This window comes from Abramis brama, assembly GCF_963993115.1.
Source record: "Abramis brama genome assembly, chromosome: 7".
NCBI lineage: Eukaryota > Metazoa > Chordata > Actinopteri > Cypriniformes > Leuciscidae > Abramis > Abramis brama.
In genome coordinates, this window is record NC_139969.1 from 9,851,490 (window position 1) to 9,869,754 (window position 18,265).

General features: G+C 35.7%; 2 protein-coding genes across 2 annotated transcripts; both read right to left on the reverse strand.

Annotated features, from left to right (window-relative positions):
• Positions 1–1,370: 1,370 nt before the first annotated feature.
• Positions 1,371–8,816, reverse strand: LOC311087066 (prolyl 4-hydroxylase subunit alpha-1-like; the record flags this gene model as incomplete). The annotated part of the gene is made up of 12 exons (XM_084120316.1): positions 1,371–1,587; positions 2,048–2,144; positions 2,299–2,367; positions 2,495–2,533; positions 3,314–3,364; positions 3,649–3,742; positions 3,963–4,030; positions 5,404–5,580; positions 5,682–5,815; positions 5,915–6,136; positions 6,230–6,510; positions 8,809–8,816. 12 exons carry the CDS (start codon positions 8,814–8,816, stop codon positions 1,517–1,519), a joined length of 1,311 nt encoding a protein of 436 aa, XP_083976442.1. The 3' UTR covers positions 1,371–1,516.
• Positions 8,817–10,989: 2,173 nt separating this feature from the next.
• On the reverse strand, positions 10,990–16,802 carry LOC311087068 (prolyl 4-hydroxylase subunit alpha-1-like; the record flags this gene model as incomplete). The annotated part of the gene is made up of 9 exons (XM_084120318.1): positions 10,990–11,120; positions 11,244–11,340; positions 11,412–11,480; positions 11,609–11,647; positions 15,313–15,363; positions 15,760–15,853; positions 16,050–16,105; positions 16,364–16,540; positions 16,629–16,802. 9 exons carry the CDS (start codon positions 16,800–16,802, stop codon positions 11,050–11,052), a joined length of 828 nt encoding a protein of 275 aa, XP_083976444.1. The 3' UTR covers positions 10,990–11,049.
• Positions 16,803–18,265: the final 1,463 nt, after the last annotated feature.

Sequence of the window (18,265 nt, forward strand, 5' to 3'; positions counted from 1 at the left end):
TTACCTCACCCCTCCCTCTTGTTCTCCTCGTTAGTGATTATTGTATTTTCCTTGTCACCTGTCTTGTTCATCAGCGTCTCTCTGGTTTTCTTTGTTTGTGGTAATTATCTTATCCTTGTCACCTGTTGTTATCATCTATGTCTCCCTATATCATGCCCTTGGGCTTTCTGTCCTGCGCGGTTTTTTACTATCCGTTGTGGCTTTCTATGTTAGACTGTTGCACTGCTATATTGCTGGAAGCAGCTTTTCATGGCTATTCCTTGTTTTGTACTTGTGTGTTTCCTGTCGTGAGTTTTGTCTAGATCTAGTTAAGAGTTTGTTTCTGTTTTGTTTTCCCGTTAAGTTACCCGTCCAGTATTTTGTATAGTTTGTGGGATAGGCCTACCTTGTATTGTCTCTGTTTTGCCCCCACGAGGGTGTTTATTTACCTGTTTTTGTGTCTCAATAAATCGTTTGTCAAGCATTCCTGTCTGCGCTTGGGTTCGCCTTTGAGATTCATAACACCATCTGCTACCTTTACCTATAAAGGAATTAAATATTTACATCTAAAACACAAAACCACCTCACAATAGCAGAGGACAGCCTCATTGAATCATTCTGCTCGGTAAATTCATTATTTTCAAGGGTTTTGCATTTGAAATCATATTTAAACTTTATAAAATCATTAAAATAACATTACAAATGACTTTGTCAAAGTTTACCTCTTCAATTAGGCCTATTCATTTTATGCATCATATTTTACAATATCACATTATGATTGCAATGACACCTGAAAATTATATTTTAAATGGGAGGCCTGAAATAAGCATTTGTTTAAGGAACTCCAATATATGTGCAAACAACTGAAGTTTCTTAGTATACCCAACAACATTTTAAGGCAGCCAGGTTACAAATTATTTTGTTGAATCAGCTAGTTGAGGCCACTATTTCACAAGGGAAAAACGAAAATAAAATCTATGAAATAAAATTAGAGGCTTATAACTGATCTGATTTCAGAGCCCAACCCTCATGTATCACACAAGAGTTACAGATGAAATAACTGAGCAACCCAATTCTGTATTCTGAAGTTTATTTATTTGTATGAAAGATTTGACCAAGACAGATTCTAAATATAGTAACACATTGCAAAACTAATCTGAACCCTATACCTGTACTGAGCTTTGACAGACAAAAAAGCACAGTGCCTTTCTGCAATGCATGTTAGAGCTAAAGCGCTCTGCAGGTGGAGAGATCACATGGGACGAGATTCAGAGATATTGGCTCAAGGACAATCTCTGAAAAACTCAGCTGTGATCTGAGGCAGTAAAAGTGACAATGTCTATAGTTACAAATGTAACTAACAAAATTGTAACTAACAAAATATTGTTACAAATTACAGCAAAAGTTGATGCGACAAATCTGTTACAGATCCTGCCTAGTACATCACGGATACATAATAAATAAACTTTCTCTGTAGTTGTGTTAAAATATATATAGTACGGACACAAATTTTATAAGACTCCAGGCCCTGTATCTTTCACTCCCACTCTGACAAAGAACAGGGTCTCCTGAATTCCTGTCCAAACTCATGGATCCATTTGTTAGCCACTGAAAAAAAAAAAAAATTAAACAGTAAGAAAAATAAACGTAATGATTGTTACCGTTAACCTTTAACTTTCAACTGTCCGCTTTTTTTTTTTTTTTCTTCAAATTATTCATGACTAAATTATTTTTCTCCTCAAACACAACAACTGCCATTCAAAAATAATAATAATAATGTAAAACACCCCATAGTGTTGATTGAATGTTTGGTTTAAGAATACTATAGAATATAAAAAAGGACAATAAAATCTGTCACGAATAAGACACTTAGTTTAAAGTAATTAGTATTTTGATAAAGCTACAGTATAGAATGTCTTATGAATCTGAAATGAATTTTAGATATATTAATATACATTTATTTATACATAATATAAAGGATAGGATACACAACAAAAGTTCCAAAATAATGTAATCAAATCAGCCAATTATATTTCAGATTGATCTACTTATTTATTTAACAACTTACCCCATTTGTTACCCATTAACACAGGGCATCCAGCATGCAGCATATTCCAATTCCTTTCACCATTTCTGTGGAGATTGTACCAAAACACGGCTGAACCCTGCAAGAGCAGAGAGAGAGGATGCTGAAATGATTCTACTTATATATATATATATATATATATATATATATATATATATATATATATATATATATATATATATATAATTAGTACTTAAAATATCCTTGTATAAATCACAGAATTGAGGGTTTACCTTTTTTGGCTGCACTGCAACTCCAACTTTAGTAAACACAGTGGCGCCCCCTATCTCCACATCACTCATCTACAGCAACAAAACATTTATATGGATAGTTACACACAGGTAATATTAATATCTAAAATAGAAATACTTTTTAATGCCATTAAGGCAAATTGTTTTTCTGACAGCTGCACTTACACTGTCAACTTACATAAATTAGGAATGTAGCAATCCTGTCATTCTCCTCCTCCTGTGAGGTCAAACATTCTTCAGTTAGTTTGAAATTATTTGACTGGTCAACATGTAATCAGCTCTCAATGACACAGAATACAGAGGTTACATCTGTACTATTAAAGCCTGCAAGCTTTTTGAGCCATTGGTTCATTTGAAGAGAATGACTTACAGCCATAAAACCAACTGTAAAGTGTTTGTGTAGTTGTCAGGCATGATGCACACCTTTTAGATTTTTAATAAAATAAACTGTCAAATCATGTGTAAATATTTCTATTTTTACAGTTGATTTTATGACTGTAAGTCATTCTCTTCAAATGCTATTGAAGTTAGAAATGTGTCTACCCATGTTGTATGTAACTTTAGAGACGGTCCCTAAATTAGCAATTATCGAACATCCAGTGTCAAGCTAACTTTATGCAAATGTGAAATGTTTTGAATTTAAATATTCACAGCATATACAACCATGTTGAATTTCAGCCAATAAAAATGCAAGCCCTAAAAATACAATGCATTAAAATGCAAGCACGGTTAATGCAATGCATTTTTTTTTCCCAGTAGTACAATTCAGCAAGCTTTATGTTTCAAAAACATTTGCCATTATTTTACTTTCATATTATGGCAATTCAATTTATTTTGTTTATTTTTATTAATGTTAAGTGAATCATTTAATTTATTTAATTAATTTATTACTACTAAATCCAAAACTACCAAAGGCCATTAGAAATTCCTGAGGGAACCTATGGCAAATTCTGTGTTGGTTTACAAAATTGATGTAATGTCTGTACAGTGAACTTACCAGTGCATCAACATGTGGTTCATATCTTCCACCAATCCCATAATTCTGAACCTGGAAAATGATTGCATCACTTATGAATCGCTATTGAAATGGAAATATACTGATATACTATAAGCTCCCAAAGCTTATACTGTATGCCATTCCTCGGCAAGAGATACTGAAAAGCAGAGCAAACCAATGTTCTCTGCAAAGTATGGGGTTTCTTTATTTGCTTGATTATTTAGTTAGGCAGTGTGCAATGTCCATGTTTACTGCAAGGCATAGCTGGCATTAAAGAAAATATGTTACCTGTGCATGAATCATGATCATATGCTTTCTTTCTTACTGTGACTTACAAGCAGTGATTCAGCTGTTTCCATGGAGAGTCCCGTAACATCTGCAATCCTCTGACTGACACCAGCTTCCACAGGGTTAACGCTTAGAAAAACACTGAAAATATAGTGATGATTTTTCTTTGTGTGTGACCAAAATGGTTTATTATTATGCCAAATACTGCTAACTCTCATGTTAAAGGAATAGTACACCAGGAATTTTTTTGTATTAAAAAAATTATTTACCAAACATAATGTAAGGTTATGACAGAATTTAAATTTTTGGGTGAACTATGCCATCAATGAGGTGATTTTAATAAATATTTATTATAGCCTACCTCTGAGAAACACGGTAAACTGAGACTCTACCTTCTCCATCTCCATCAAAAACGCCCGATCTAGAAAGCTGTAGGCAACAAACAGGAATGAACTGTCAAGTATAAATTTATGTATATGGATAAAAGTAGGCTATGTGAACACCCATATGCCACACTTCTGTTTGCTTTCTGAGCATTTTGTTTCAAATTCTGATTTATCCCAAAAATATGTTCAGTGGGATTCAAATCTGGGCGTTCTTCCACACAGACCTCAATGAATTATTTTTAAATGGACCTCACATGAAGCACACAATTCTCTACAACCGAGGTTTAAATTTGTCCATTTTAAGTTTCAATGTACAAACTTCGACATTTGACTTTCATTCAAGACTGGTCAGAAATTCTAAGATTGATTTTATTCTATTCAATCCTAAGATTTCTCTTAAGGTTTACGCATAGGGATAGGGGGATAGAATATACATTTTGTGCCAGTGGCGATTTCTTTAAGACTGCAAGGGAAGCTCGGCTTCCCCTATAATGTCAAAAAATGAATGGTCAAATATGTACTATTGTATTAACATTTTATTGACTAAAATGCGTTAGAAAACGTTCGTCTCAAAGACGAGTTCGTTCAGAATCAGTTACATACAGAGGGTCGGCAGGGTCGGCTGACTCGATTTCCTTCTCATACATTCCCAGTTGCGTCACAGTGCATTTCCCTGTTGAAGCCCAGCTTCCATTGACTTCAATGGGGCTGCTTCGAACAGTTTTTTTTTTTTTCAGCGCTTCGAAACTAGATGGTCATTGGATAAATGCTGCGATTATGTCCCGTTCATGGAAGCTCAGCTTCTCTGGGGGGTGAACGGGGAGTGGGCTGGCCTGGACTCCGGGCTTCCGCGTGATGATTGGAGGGGCTGCATCTCCTTTTGATTGACAGCGATTTTATACAATAAAAAGTCGCTGATGTTGAAGCTGTTCGAGCTCAGTCACATCGCGGATTTTTCAAAGACAATCTGCTGCAACCTATTTCTTGATATTTGCTTGTCGAAATTGCTAGCCAATTTTTATAATAGGCTACATTTCTGTACATTTATACCTTTATTATATTTTTACTTATTATATTTTTTATATTATTATTATTAGTAATAATTCAAAAATAATTATTAAAATAATTTAAAAAATCTATTAGTAGCATTATTATTATACTTTATTATATTATTATTTATACCTTTATTATATTATTACATTCATTTTTCACAGAGCATTTTTTTTTAAAGGAACGTAGAATTTACGTATAAATAAATGAATAATTTTTATGATGTAGGCCGAAAATGAGCTTCCCAGCAGCCATCCCAAAGACCAGCAGCAACCACTGGTTTGTGCAGTATAAAAATCATTATTTCTATACAAAGTCCCCATAAAATATGGAAACCAAACATGTGTGTTTGTGTTAGATATTCACTTGAGGTCTGGAGATATTCTTCAGGATCTCTATCTCTCTGTCTGATATAATGTCATGATATCTGATGATGCGAGGCTCATCCCACTCCACTTCCTCTTTCACTGGTGCGTACATCAGTCTGGGGTTTCCTCCACCTGTGCTGTACCTACAGGACAGCACCCTCTGCCTCTTGGAGATCTGATTTGATAAAATATAATAACCTTCAAATCAACACACAAAGATTCACAATGACTGTTTGTAATTTCATGTCAAATAATGATGTAAATTTTAGCACTTGCCCTCTCGTCAACCTCTCCTCTGCACAGTGCCTCATAGTTACTTGACTCAGTGTTCAGTGTAAATATTATGTCAGGGTTGCTCTGTAAGTGAAGGAGTCTGTTCAGCTGAACTCTGGCTTCATCATTACTTGGATCTGAGGCAAAGATGTTTAATCACAACAATTTAGCAAAATTGTCTGCCATCCTCACATATACAAATATTAGTATTAAACTTCATGTCACTATGACCTCACCCAGATTTAGAAGCTGTTGGCTGAAGTAGATTGCCACAGACAGGCTGCCAAAATGATGGGCTGAGTGACTAAGAAAACGGAGCAACTCTTCCTCAGTAGTGGTTGAGTATTCTGTTAATCTGTCCAGACTGTACAGAAACCAGAGAAAGGCATGCTGGAATTTGTCCTCGTCATAAGCGACCAACCCTACATCGAAAGCTTCATCTGCATTTAAAGACATTTCTGTGAAATGTGAAATGAAAGCATAAATCAGATTGGAAAAAGTGAAACTCTCTCAGTGAAACTGCATTGGTGCAAAACTGCAGGACAGTTTACCCTTTGTGATGTCTTCTGGGTGGAGTTTGTAGATCTCTTGCAGTCTGATCAGTCCTGAAGCTGCACCATACAAGTCCTCCAGCTGTGGGATCTCTAGGATCATTGCATCCAACTCATTCTGATACTCTTCACACTGAGTAAGATTCAGCTGAATGCGTTTTTCAATATAGATTAAATCATTTCTCATCTGTCTGAGGAGTCTGTAAGCTGCCACAGGGTCTCTCACAGCTTCCTCTGGGTTCTCAGAGTCGGAGTATGAAAGCAGAAGATTCGGAAGAACACTGGATGAAGACAGAATACTGAATAGTCAAATATACAGTCACTAATAATATGATTTAACGGTTTATCACTTTCGACCAATAATGGCACAATTACGAAATGTATGTAGTGTGGTCAGAGTGAGGTGACAATAACACATACAAAGTTTGGTGTCAATATGTCAAGGCATTGCAGAGATAAAGCCTGAATAGTCATTTTGGCATCATGCCATACGGAAACGGTTTTGTCTATCGACACGAAAACCACAAAATTTTATCGCCAAGGTCTGAAGATGATACAATTTTGGTGAAACAGGCGGACAGGAGGTTTGGCTGACATTGGCATAACCCAAGGAATATATTAAGACCAGTGTCATTACAATAGGCAAATTTATTCAACAGTAATTAGCATTTTTGGAAATTTTGTTATAACTTTTTTACCACAAGGTGGTGCTGCCCCAAAACTTTTTGAGTACCTTCTGTCATTGTTGGTTTCTGGATTGGATTCTGGATTGTTGGTTTCTGTTTCCTGTTTTACTTTGGTAGTCTGGTTCTCTGTCTTGTCTTGTCTTGTCTTGTCTTGTCTTGTTTACTTCCTGTCTTTGAGTTTCCCACCCTTGTGATTGTCTAATGTGTTTCACCTGTTCCCCAGCCCTATAGTGTAACCTGTTCCTTGTTTTCTCATTACCAAGTGTATTTAGTCTCTGTGTTTCCCTTGTCTGTTGTCAGATCATTTTAGTTTCTGTGTCAGAGTGCTGTGTATTAGTTTGCCTGTTTTTGTTACTTCGTTTTTTTTGGATATCCTTACCTGCTATTTTTGGGAACCTTTTGTTGTATGGATTTTTGTTTAATAAATATTCAAGCTCATCACATCGTCTGCCATCTCTGCATTTGGGTCCACCTTTTCTGAAACTGTGACACCTTCAAGGCATGGTGCCAATGACTCATACAGAGTTTCGTAACGATACACTAATGTGTTCATAAAGTATAGCATTTTACAACACAATACTGTATTGAAGTCAATGGCAATTTCATGTTTTGTTCTATTATAGCGCTAACAAGTGGCACAATCCCACTATTTTTTTATGTGTCCTCAGAGTAAGCCCATACGTGTTTGACACTTACTATTAATATTTTGACATTTGGGTATTAGCGTTTAGCCAACGGCCTATGTTTCTAAACTTCTGATGGTGGTTTCATCTCGATCGTTCTAAGGGTTTCGAAGATATTGGCAAATGTTTTTTAAGCACTAAATCACATAGCTACACAAACCATAAGGCAAAACCTAGCATGTTTGATATCGTTGAACTTGGCAAGGATTCAGGAATCTAACGAGATGACTCCTGTGAAATCAGTCAACCACACCCAGAGTTATAAGCATTTTATGATTTTTGGACAAATCGTTCAAACTGAAAAAAATGCTTTTCTTATAAGTATTTTTGTCTTGTTTCCAGTCTGGGGAAATAAATCGAAATTAAGTGAGTTTTTGCTTAAAACAAGCAAAAATATCTGTCCATGGGGTAAGAAAAATGGACAGATAATTTTGCTTGTTTTAAGCAAAAACTCACTTAATTAACCCGCTAATTTTGATTTATTTCCCCAGAAAACAAGACATAATATCTTATGGCATTTTACTACTTTAGTAAATGCATCTTGATTTAAGAATTTTTAGATATTTGGACTGGAAACAAGACAAAAATACTAAGTAAGAAAAGCATTTTTTGCAGTGCAGAAGTTGCAAGCAAAAATAGCCATTTTACGTATCTCCGGACCAGTAGGTGGCGCTGCACCAAAACGCAGCATGTTGCCTCAGGTCATGCTTTTGATGACATGTACCAAGTTTGGTCTGAATACGATATAGTGTTGCGGAGATACAGCCTTAAGTCTGTTTTCGCAAGTGCCACGTAAAATTAGTTTGCGCATATTCGAGAATGGTTTGACGAATCAACTTGAATTCCATAACTTTTTGTCTGCATGGTCTGAAGATGATCTGGTTCAATTTTCGTGAAAATCGGAGCTACCCTTAGACTGTCCTCTATCAGTGTGCCAAATTTCATAACTTTCCGGCAAGCGGTTCTATGGGCTGCCATAGACTTCCATACGGAAGAATAATAAGAAGAAGAACGGCAACAATTTCAAGAGGTGCCTACGCACTTTCAGTGCTTGGCCCCTAATAAGATAATAAGAGCGCCAACAATTTCAATAAGTGCCTATGCACTTTCAGTGCTTGGCCCCTTATAAAACAACACATTAATCTTGCAAGATTAAGTTATATTGGGATGTAGGTTAATGGTATATTGGGAATAATAAAAGTGTTTTCACCTCTTCATTGTCTCTACATTTTCAGCATCAACGCACTGACTGAAGAGCTTCAGAAGGTCTTTCGTCTTCCCGTATAGTTGTGCAATTAGATCTATAAAATAATCTGCACTTAATTGTCAAAAGGCATTTGATATATTAATTAATACAATTTTACATCATTAGAGTTAAAATGAAAAAGGTTTATTAGGTAAGAAACCAAAGAGAGAGTTATTATTGTTAAGTCAATTATGGAATAAAAAAGTGAAAGAAAGTAATTTGTTACGTATGAGTGCATCAGTGCTGAAATAATGGCAAAATGAAATGAAAACAAACAACCAACTTGTCATGACAACAGTGTAAAAAGAGTTGGAGAAATATAGACAAAAGAAACAATAACATTAAATTATTATTAATTTAAAACTATATATATGAAACATAATGACTTGATGTTGAACTGAAATAACCTGTTGATGAGTAGAATTCATGTCCAGCATCAGCACAGACAATCCAAAAACAACCCATAAACACCATCAGTTTCTTTGCTGCCATTGTCAGACCTTCAATATCTCAAATCGCAACTTTTGTGTGTCTATCTTGCAGTAAAATTGAGCTTAAATGTATAGAGGCACACCTGCCCACATTTCATCATTTCTCAGTATGCCTATTTTCTGAGAACAAAAACAAAAGCGAAACTTTACATGAGTGCGTGTCAGGGGGCTGGTTGCGGGAACAAAGAAGCATAGCGACAGGATCTATTCAAAGCAGGGATTTGTATAAACCAATAAAAACAGGAGCACTAAGTCTTAACAATCTAACAACAAATACAAAATGCTGCAATCCAACAGCATAGACAAGAACAAACCATTTCAACTGAAAACTGAGGGCTATAATACACTACAAATGAGGGTGGAAACAAGGAACATGATGTAGCAAAATCCATTAACAACTGAACAATTATGGAAAATAACAAGAGCATAATAGCAATTAAGACAACCAAACAGGAACTAATCAGAGAGGAACAGGGACCAAAGAATAAATATAAAATCAATATAAAAGCCCACAATATAAAAGCCCTCTTGTAGTCACTTGGCTATGAATATACTTTGAAACTTTCATGTACAATTGGAGATAACAAAGGGTATAATGATGGAAAGGAAAGACATACATCAAGGCCTGCTCTAACAACGTTGTCTAACAACTAATCAAACTTTACTACTGGCATAGTGTCCTTTTTGTTTTATTGTTGGAAGAACCACACCTGCATCACATGTAAGTCTGAGTAATTCAGAAACTAAAAGTAAAATGAATGATTGCTTACATTATTTTCTGTGTTACTGAGCTTAGGGATAATAATGATCACACTACAATAATGTTTGTATTATAATATGCATAAGTAAGATTTTCAGCAATAAAACATTAAAAAACACTTTCTGTTGGAAGACATGGGTAATTCACTAAGACTAGTTTGCTGAAGTTAAACTTGTAAGTGAAATGTTTCCCTTTGGTCTTGTGTAAAATTTGCCTGTGATGAAAAGCAGTAGGCTCTGCGCTGGCCTGCATTAGAAATGATGTTACAGAATTCACAGATTCAGTTTAGCAAACATTTATAACTGTAAGTGCTGGAATCAGTATGACTTTACATGCATGTTTCTGTTAAGTTATTGCAGATGCAAATAGGATTAATTTATTCAACAGTTACAGCCTTTAAAACTGTACAAAATTATGATTGTTGGTATATTGTGTGTGTTGCTATGAGAGTTGATATTGACAGTCTTGTTCTCTGCATGTGAGGTTGTACCTTTACAGCCTTCATAAACATACAGCCTGCCAGTCTTCCAGCACAACATTTGCAACTACACATACCACAAAACTTGTAAAACATGTGAATCATCATTCCAGCACAGACGGAAGAGTAAACGTCAAATTAAGCTTATAAAACTGCAGAGAACTAGCGTCTCATATACAGGAATAACGCACTACTGGCTGCTAGGATTGATCAACTCAGGTAATGTGATGATTCATTGATATATTGCTGAAACTTTATTTTACTCTATTGCACTTGTTTTGTTTTATTGTACATTACAGCCAGACAGTAGAAAATCACAGTAAAAGTTAATACAATATACTATGTTACAGATCTACATAATAAAATTATATGATACATAATACTTATCATACATAATAAATATAACAGAGTACAGATATGTCCATAATACAGATAAACTTCATATGATTTCTACATCACAGTAGTCACAGTGTCTTTCACTCCCAGTCTGATAAAGAACAGGGTCTCCTGAACTCCTGTCCAAACTCATGGAACCATTTATTAGCCACTGAAAAGACACCATAAAAAATGTACCTCAGTGTCATGTGAAATTGAATGAAATTTAGTATAATTCAATAGAAGATACATTATAAGAGTAATCCAAGCCAGTAAGTATTAAATAAAAACCTACCCCATTTGTTACCCACTAACACAGGGCATCCAGCATGCTGTGTATCCCAATCCACTCTGCCATGCTTGTGGAGGTTGTACCAAAACACGGCTGAACCCTTAAAAAGCAGAGGATGGATGCAGGACTTTTACTTAAATGATTCTAATATATCATATAGATCAGGTTTACCTTTTTTGGTTTCAATGCAACTCCAACTTTAGGAAACACAGTGGCGCCCCCTATCTCCACATCACTCATCTACAGCAAGAGCACATCAATTATTGTTCATAATGACTGTACAAAACAGGTCATATGAAAATAAGTAACTTTTACAATTTAACATAATGTTTACAATTCCATTTGCATTAAAAGTGGTCAAAACTTACATAAATTAAGAACGTTGCAATCCTTTCATTCTCATCATCCTGTGAGATCAAACATTAAGTTATCTTACAATAATTTAATTGGTCAATATGTAATCAAGCTCTCATTGACACAAGAGTTTAAAGTCCTAAAAGCAAATTAGCATTTTCGAGCAATGGGTTCTCTCTGGGTTAAGGACCACATCACTTAAAGTAATACACTCATAGTCAAACCCTAAACATGAGCTTTAAAAACGTAAACTAATTACCACATCATATTGTGATGAACAGTGGATAATGCCCTGCTGGTTGAGAATTTTCATATACCGACTTCTGGGGGTTTGGTTACGTTTAGGAGTGGACTTTATAAGACCAATCAAATGGCAGCCTCATAAAAGGGAATCCACTTGTTAAGTCTAACATGCGGCCATCTAGGCAAAAGGACGAGATCCCATAGATGTGATAATTAAAATCAAGGAACCAATAAAAAGTAGAACAGTGAACTTGAAGTTATATGGCCACAATATGGAAATAGTTGATCATTTTAAATATCTGGGCAAGTGGTTATAAAAAGGGTACAAGGAAAGTACATATGGGAAAGTTGGAGTGAAAATGAAAGAAACTTTTAAACCTAAAAAACCTTTTAAACCTGAGAAGAGATAAACTCATGCTTACATACTGGTGTTGTCTACGTCAGTGGTTCTCAAACCTGTCCTGGAGGACCACTAACACTGCACGTTTTCGTTGTCTCCCTAATCAAACACACCTGATTCAACTCATCAGCTCATTATCACATGGGTTAATGAGCTGAAGAGTTGAATCAGGTGTGTTTGATTAGGGAGACAACGAAAACGTGCAGTGTTAGTGGTCCTCCAGGACAGGTTTGAGAACCACTGGTCTACGTGGATGTGTTAAAGGCACAATATGTAACTTTTTTGCTTTAAAAATAGCAAAAATCACTATATCTATGTTATATATTTTTTTTAGTTGTGTACTTACATTATCCCGACTGTTTCCAACAACTTTCAAACCAGGAGAAATTTGTAATTTAATTCGAGAAACGTCCCGTTTCTTTATTTCCGTTTTGTCGCCGTCATATCCGCGTTGTCCCTGGTTTCCGCTCGTGCTGCCATAGCAACCAGAGCTATGAACCAGAGCCCTCTGATAGTAACCAAAGCGACTGACGCGGACAACTTTGTAGTTCGCAATGTCTATTTGCACACTGTTGTTGTTTCGTTCAAACATTATGGACCATGGCAAGCAGACTTTGGATAAAAAAGGAGAACTAAAACGAGAATCAATATCAGCGCTGTGTTTTCGAGATGCCAAGAGCTCCACGTCCGAGACTTCGACCGCTCCTACATGTACTTTATTAAACAGGTGAGCTCATTTACATAAAACTAATCAATGTTATAGTTCAACAATGATAAAATGTTAGAATATGATCTGTATGTTATTCTAATGTTGATCTAGCTTTCTGCTCATGTTAGTCTCATACAGACAAACTAACACATACATTTCAACATTTAAATGCAGTTTAGTGTGATAGTGTAATGTTAGACCAAGTGAAACAGCGCTGCGTTACCTCACAAGTTTAATTTGTCTAATAAACTGACCTGTGAGTAGTAATTCTGCGTGTAGTTCGGTAGAATGAAATGTCCATATTCCTTTTATATCCGCGGGACTTGCGTCGCGTGTGGAGCTGATAGCTGTCTCTTAGCAATCCCGAACTGCTTCATATCACAGTCATGATAAAAACATTGATGTATTCAGTCATCCATAAACATTATTAGATCGGTCGGCTTGACGTTGACGACAAGATCCATAATTCTTAGCAAATGTTGCGTCATCAAACTACGCCTTTGTTAATGTAAAGAGGTTAGCGACCCCTAGCTGCGAAAAATTCCATACTGTACGTTTAATGAAATCCTACCAATAGTGTTATTCAAGAATGTTGGGAATATAATTATTTTATAGGTGATGGCTGCGGATGGGCAACAAAAGCTAAATCAGAGGAATATAGATTACAGAATATCTGTTTTAACTCCCCTACTCCTATTAGCAATATCCCTATTTGGCTGTTTCCAAAAATTGAGGTAGATTTAAATATAATGGAACTAAAGGAAAAATGGAACTAAAGGAATAAATGATTTATTTATACAGATGGGTCCAAATATGAAGAGGGTAGGATAGGCATAGAAATATACAGTACATCAACATTGAATGTAAGTATTGGGAAAAGATGGCCTGATCAGTTGTCTACACAGCAGAGATGATGGCGATTAGGGTTAAAAGAAGTTAAACCAGATAGAGTGGTATGTTGTGTTGACTCTGCAGAAGCCCTTTACCGTATTAAAAATATGAAATCTAATAGAGAAGATTTAATGCTAGAAATCCATCAAAGTTTATTAAGATTGCGGAGGCTCCGGATAGATGTGAGATTTTGCTGGGTACCTGCTCATGTATGTATAAATGGGAATGAGAGAGCAGGGAAAAAATCAACCAAGACGAGTGATGTATTCCCTTTAAAGGAGAAGCTAAGGCAGTGATCAAAAAAGAAATGATGAAAAAATGATAGGACAGGATACTAGTGGAAGGAAATATTGCAGTCAATGCACAGGGTGTGATTAGAATGAACAGAAGGGATGAGTTAGTTTTAACCAGACTGAGGATTACAGGGTTAAATAAAACATTGTTTTTACTAGGTAAAAGTCGATCAGATGAATGTTTGGAGTGTAAAATCACAGAAAGTGCAGAACATAATGTTTCATTGTACAGTAGGAAATACAGGGAAGGGAGGATTAGACTACAGCAAAAGATAAGTCAGGCGGGAAGAAAATGGAACCTTGAGGGTGTATTAGGAACAACAGGAGAAGGGGTAAAGGACACAGAAAGCTGTTGTGGAATACCTGAAAGATATAGGGGTATACTATAGGATTTATTTTGTTTTATTTAAGTAAGTTAGTTTTTTTTAACACTTTTTTTTATTATTATGTAAACTGTAAAGCAGTTTTATTGAATCATAATTCATGCTGCCTACTCCGGTATCGTAGGTGGCGGCAATCCGCCATAAAACTAAGAGAAGAACAAGAAGTCACATGTCACTGGCTACGTCCAAAAACTGCCAGGTAATGACTTTGCAGGCAGCGTTTGCACACGAAGGTACCTCACAAAACTGATTTCGGGACAAACTTCTGAGGCAGCGTAACGGTTTAATGATCTACAGCAAAATAGAGCGAGCTTTGGTGAAAACTAAGTTAATATTTAATGACTACAATAGTCATTTCTCGGTAGAAATGACATCAAAAAATGACACACATTTACACACATAAATAGTGTTCATAAACAGCTTTTAAGATAGTATTCTCAATTGAAACGAGTAGAGGCTTGGACCCGGAAACAGCATTCATTACACCACGACTTAACAAGCGGTCAGAATTTAATGTAACACTGACTGAACACAACGTGTGCAACACCTGGCTATACAGGTACTATGCACTGTTTTGTGATTTAAGTTTTAAGTTAACGTACATTGAGGACTGATACATCACCACCACCAAGAAAACGATTTGCCATTAAAGCGAAACGTTTGACAGAAAAAACAAAATATCAGGGGTAATGGGAAAGTCTCCTCAAATAACAACCACAAACCTTTTTTAACTTCATGGCAAATACTGGGTTGGCCAACAAATTTATTTAATGGCTTTATTTTAGTAAAGATATCTTACCGATGCATCATAATGTGGTTCAAATCTGCCACCAATCCCATAATTCTGAACCTGGAAAATGATTGCAACACTATTGTAATTAAACGTTCAGGTAAAACAACACCTAATACTTCACAGGGGAAATAAATGTTAAGCCATTGAAGAGACCTTGATATCCACTGAAGTTTGAATATAAAAATTGGTGTATAAAAATGTAGCCTAATATCAGCCCTCAAAGCGCTTATGGCCTCTGCATGTTACAAAAAAGCAGACTAAACCAATGTTGCAATGAAGTCTGAAATGGATTTAGTATTCTATATATTTTGAGTACAAGAAAGTGTGACCAAGCTAGCTGCAAGACAGGGCTTTGCAAAGCTTTGTTAAACTAGGACAGAATTGTCCATATAAATATATATATATATGCTGCCTGTGCATGAACAGGTGATTTCTTTCTCACTGTGACCGTACATGTAGTCTTTCAGCTGATTCCACTGAGAGTCCTGTGATGTCTGCAATATTCTGACTGATACGAGCAACAGTGTTGTCTTCCTCTAGAAAAACACTGAAAACAAGGGAATGATTTAGGCAAAACTCATGTTAACAAATTGAACCATATTGTAAACTTTTTCCATTTTTCTTCCCATAATAAGTGTGAGCCCAAAATGGTTAATTAGTTAATAATTAGTACATAATATTAAGTAATATAAAATAACATTAATGCATAAATTTCATTTTGGATGAATATAAAAGATTATCACCTTTGAGAAGTGCGGCCCTTTGTGACTCCATAATATCTAACTGTAGACCTAGAAAGCTAAAGTAGGCCACACAAGGGAAATTGAACATCAAATATAAATATGAATAAATAGTACACAATTCATTCCAATATCACTATATTTCATTGCATTTATATTTGTCTTCACTATAGAAATAAGTTGCCAAGCCAAATTTGAAAAGGAATGCCCAAAATAGCACAACAAAACATCAAAACTATTAACAAGATATTAGATTCTGATAGTGGCAATTAAATAGTTTAATGTTTTTTGTTTGTGTGTGTGTTTTAGATATTCACTTGATGTCTGGAGATATTCTTCAGGATCTCCATCTCTCTGTCTGATATAATGTCATGATATCTGATGATGCGAGGTTCGTCCCACTCCACTTCCTCTTTCACTGGTGCATACATCAGTCTGGGGTTTCCTCCACCTGTGCTGTACCTACAGGACAGCGCCCTCTGTCTCTTGGAGGTCTGATTTGATCAATTATAATAGACTTAAAGCTTCACATTGACTGTTTATAATTTCATGTTAAATGATGATTTAAAACACTGTACTTGCCCTCTCGTCAACCTCTCCTCTGCACAGTGCCTCATAGGAGGTATTTGACTCTGTGTTCAGCGTGAATATGTCAGGATTTGAATTTCTCTGGAAGCGAAGGTGTTTGTAAAGGCTCAGCTCTACTTTGACTTCGTCATTAGTTGGATCTGAGGAAAAGAAGCTTGTGACTTCCATAGTCCCGCAACCTCACATATAAAAATATTAGTATTAAACTTCATGTCACCATGACCTCACCCAGATTTAGAAGCCGTTGGCCGAAGTAGATTGCCACAGGTAGGCTGCCAAAATGATAGGCTGATGAACTAAGGAAACGGAGCAACTCTTCCTCAGTAGTGGTTGAGTATTCTGTTAATCTGTCCAGACTGTACAGAAACCAGAGAAAGGCATGCTGGAATTTGTCCTCCTCATAAGCGACCAACCCCATATGGTAAGCTTCATCTGCATTTAGAGACGTTTCTGAGAAACGCGAAATGAAAGCATCAATTAGATTGGAACTTATTTTGAAACTAAAAAAGTTTGGAACTTGTTTTGAAACTGCATCGGTTCAGACATTTCACCCTTTGTGATGTTGTGTGGATAGAGTTTGTAGAACTCTTGCAGTCTGATCAGCTCTGAGGCGGCATCATACAAGTCCTCAGCCTCTGGGACATTTGCATAATCCAGCAGTTTCTGATACTCTACAAGATTTTCAAACACAAGAACAGATCCATAAACAACTGAAACGTTTAATAAAATAGCTTGAAAGCTTTTATCATAATTCACCTTAACCTCTAGATTTCTCTTTTATTTCTAATAATAATAAATGATGATACATGTTTTAGTCAAAGAACTTAAATAAGCTCTCACCTTCATAAAGACTCAATTGAGTGTATTCGACAATAGTCAACCATTCACTTCTCACTCGTCTGAGGAGTTTGTAAGCTGCCACAGGGTCTCTCATGGTTTTCTCAGGGTTCTCAGGGTCAAAGTATGTGAGTAGTTGAAGAACCAGAAGAATACTGGATTGAAGTTCATCAAAGGGTTAAATTAATGTATTAATATCATATTTCTTGATCTAAAAACATATGCCTGCAAGATTGCTAAGTATTCACAACTGGTTTCACCAGGTTATTGCTGTAAACACCAGGTATTGCTGTGTCCCCCCCCCCCCCCCCCCACCACCACCATATAAACTGCTTTGGATAATATTTGAATAAAAAAAAATAATAATAATAATGAAAGTGTTTTCACCTCTTCATTCTCTCTACATTCTTTTCTTCAGCATTGATGTACAGACCGAAGCTTTTCAGAAGGTCTTCCTCCTCCTCGAAAAGCTGTGCAACTTTATCTATAAATAATTATATTTGCACTTCATTTTTTTTATATAATTATATAAAAAATGAATACAGGTATTTCTATTATACTTTATTTCCATCCATAATGAAAAATCTTTATTATATAACCAAAGAGAAAGTTAATAATTTAGTCATTAATGGCATCAATAGCTAAAAAAGTTAATGTTTGATTGTAAATCTCAAAATATGTGAGTAAATACATGAAGATTTAATTATGTATGAAAAAAGCTGTGGCAAAAGCTGTTTACTGTATTATGATCAGAAGTGTCTCACAAATAAAATGAATAAATAAAATCAGCTCAA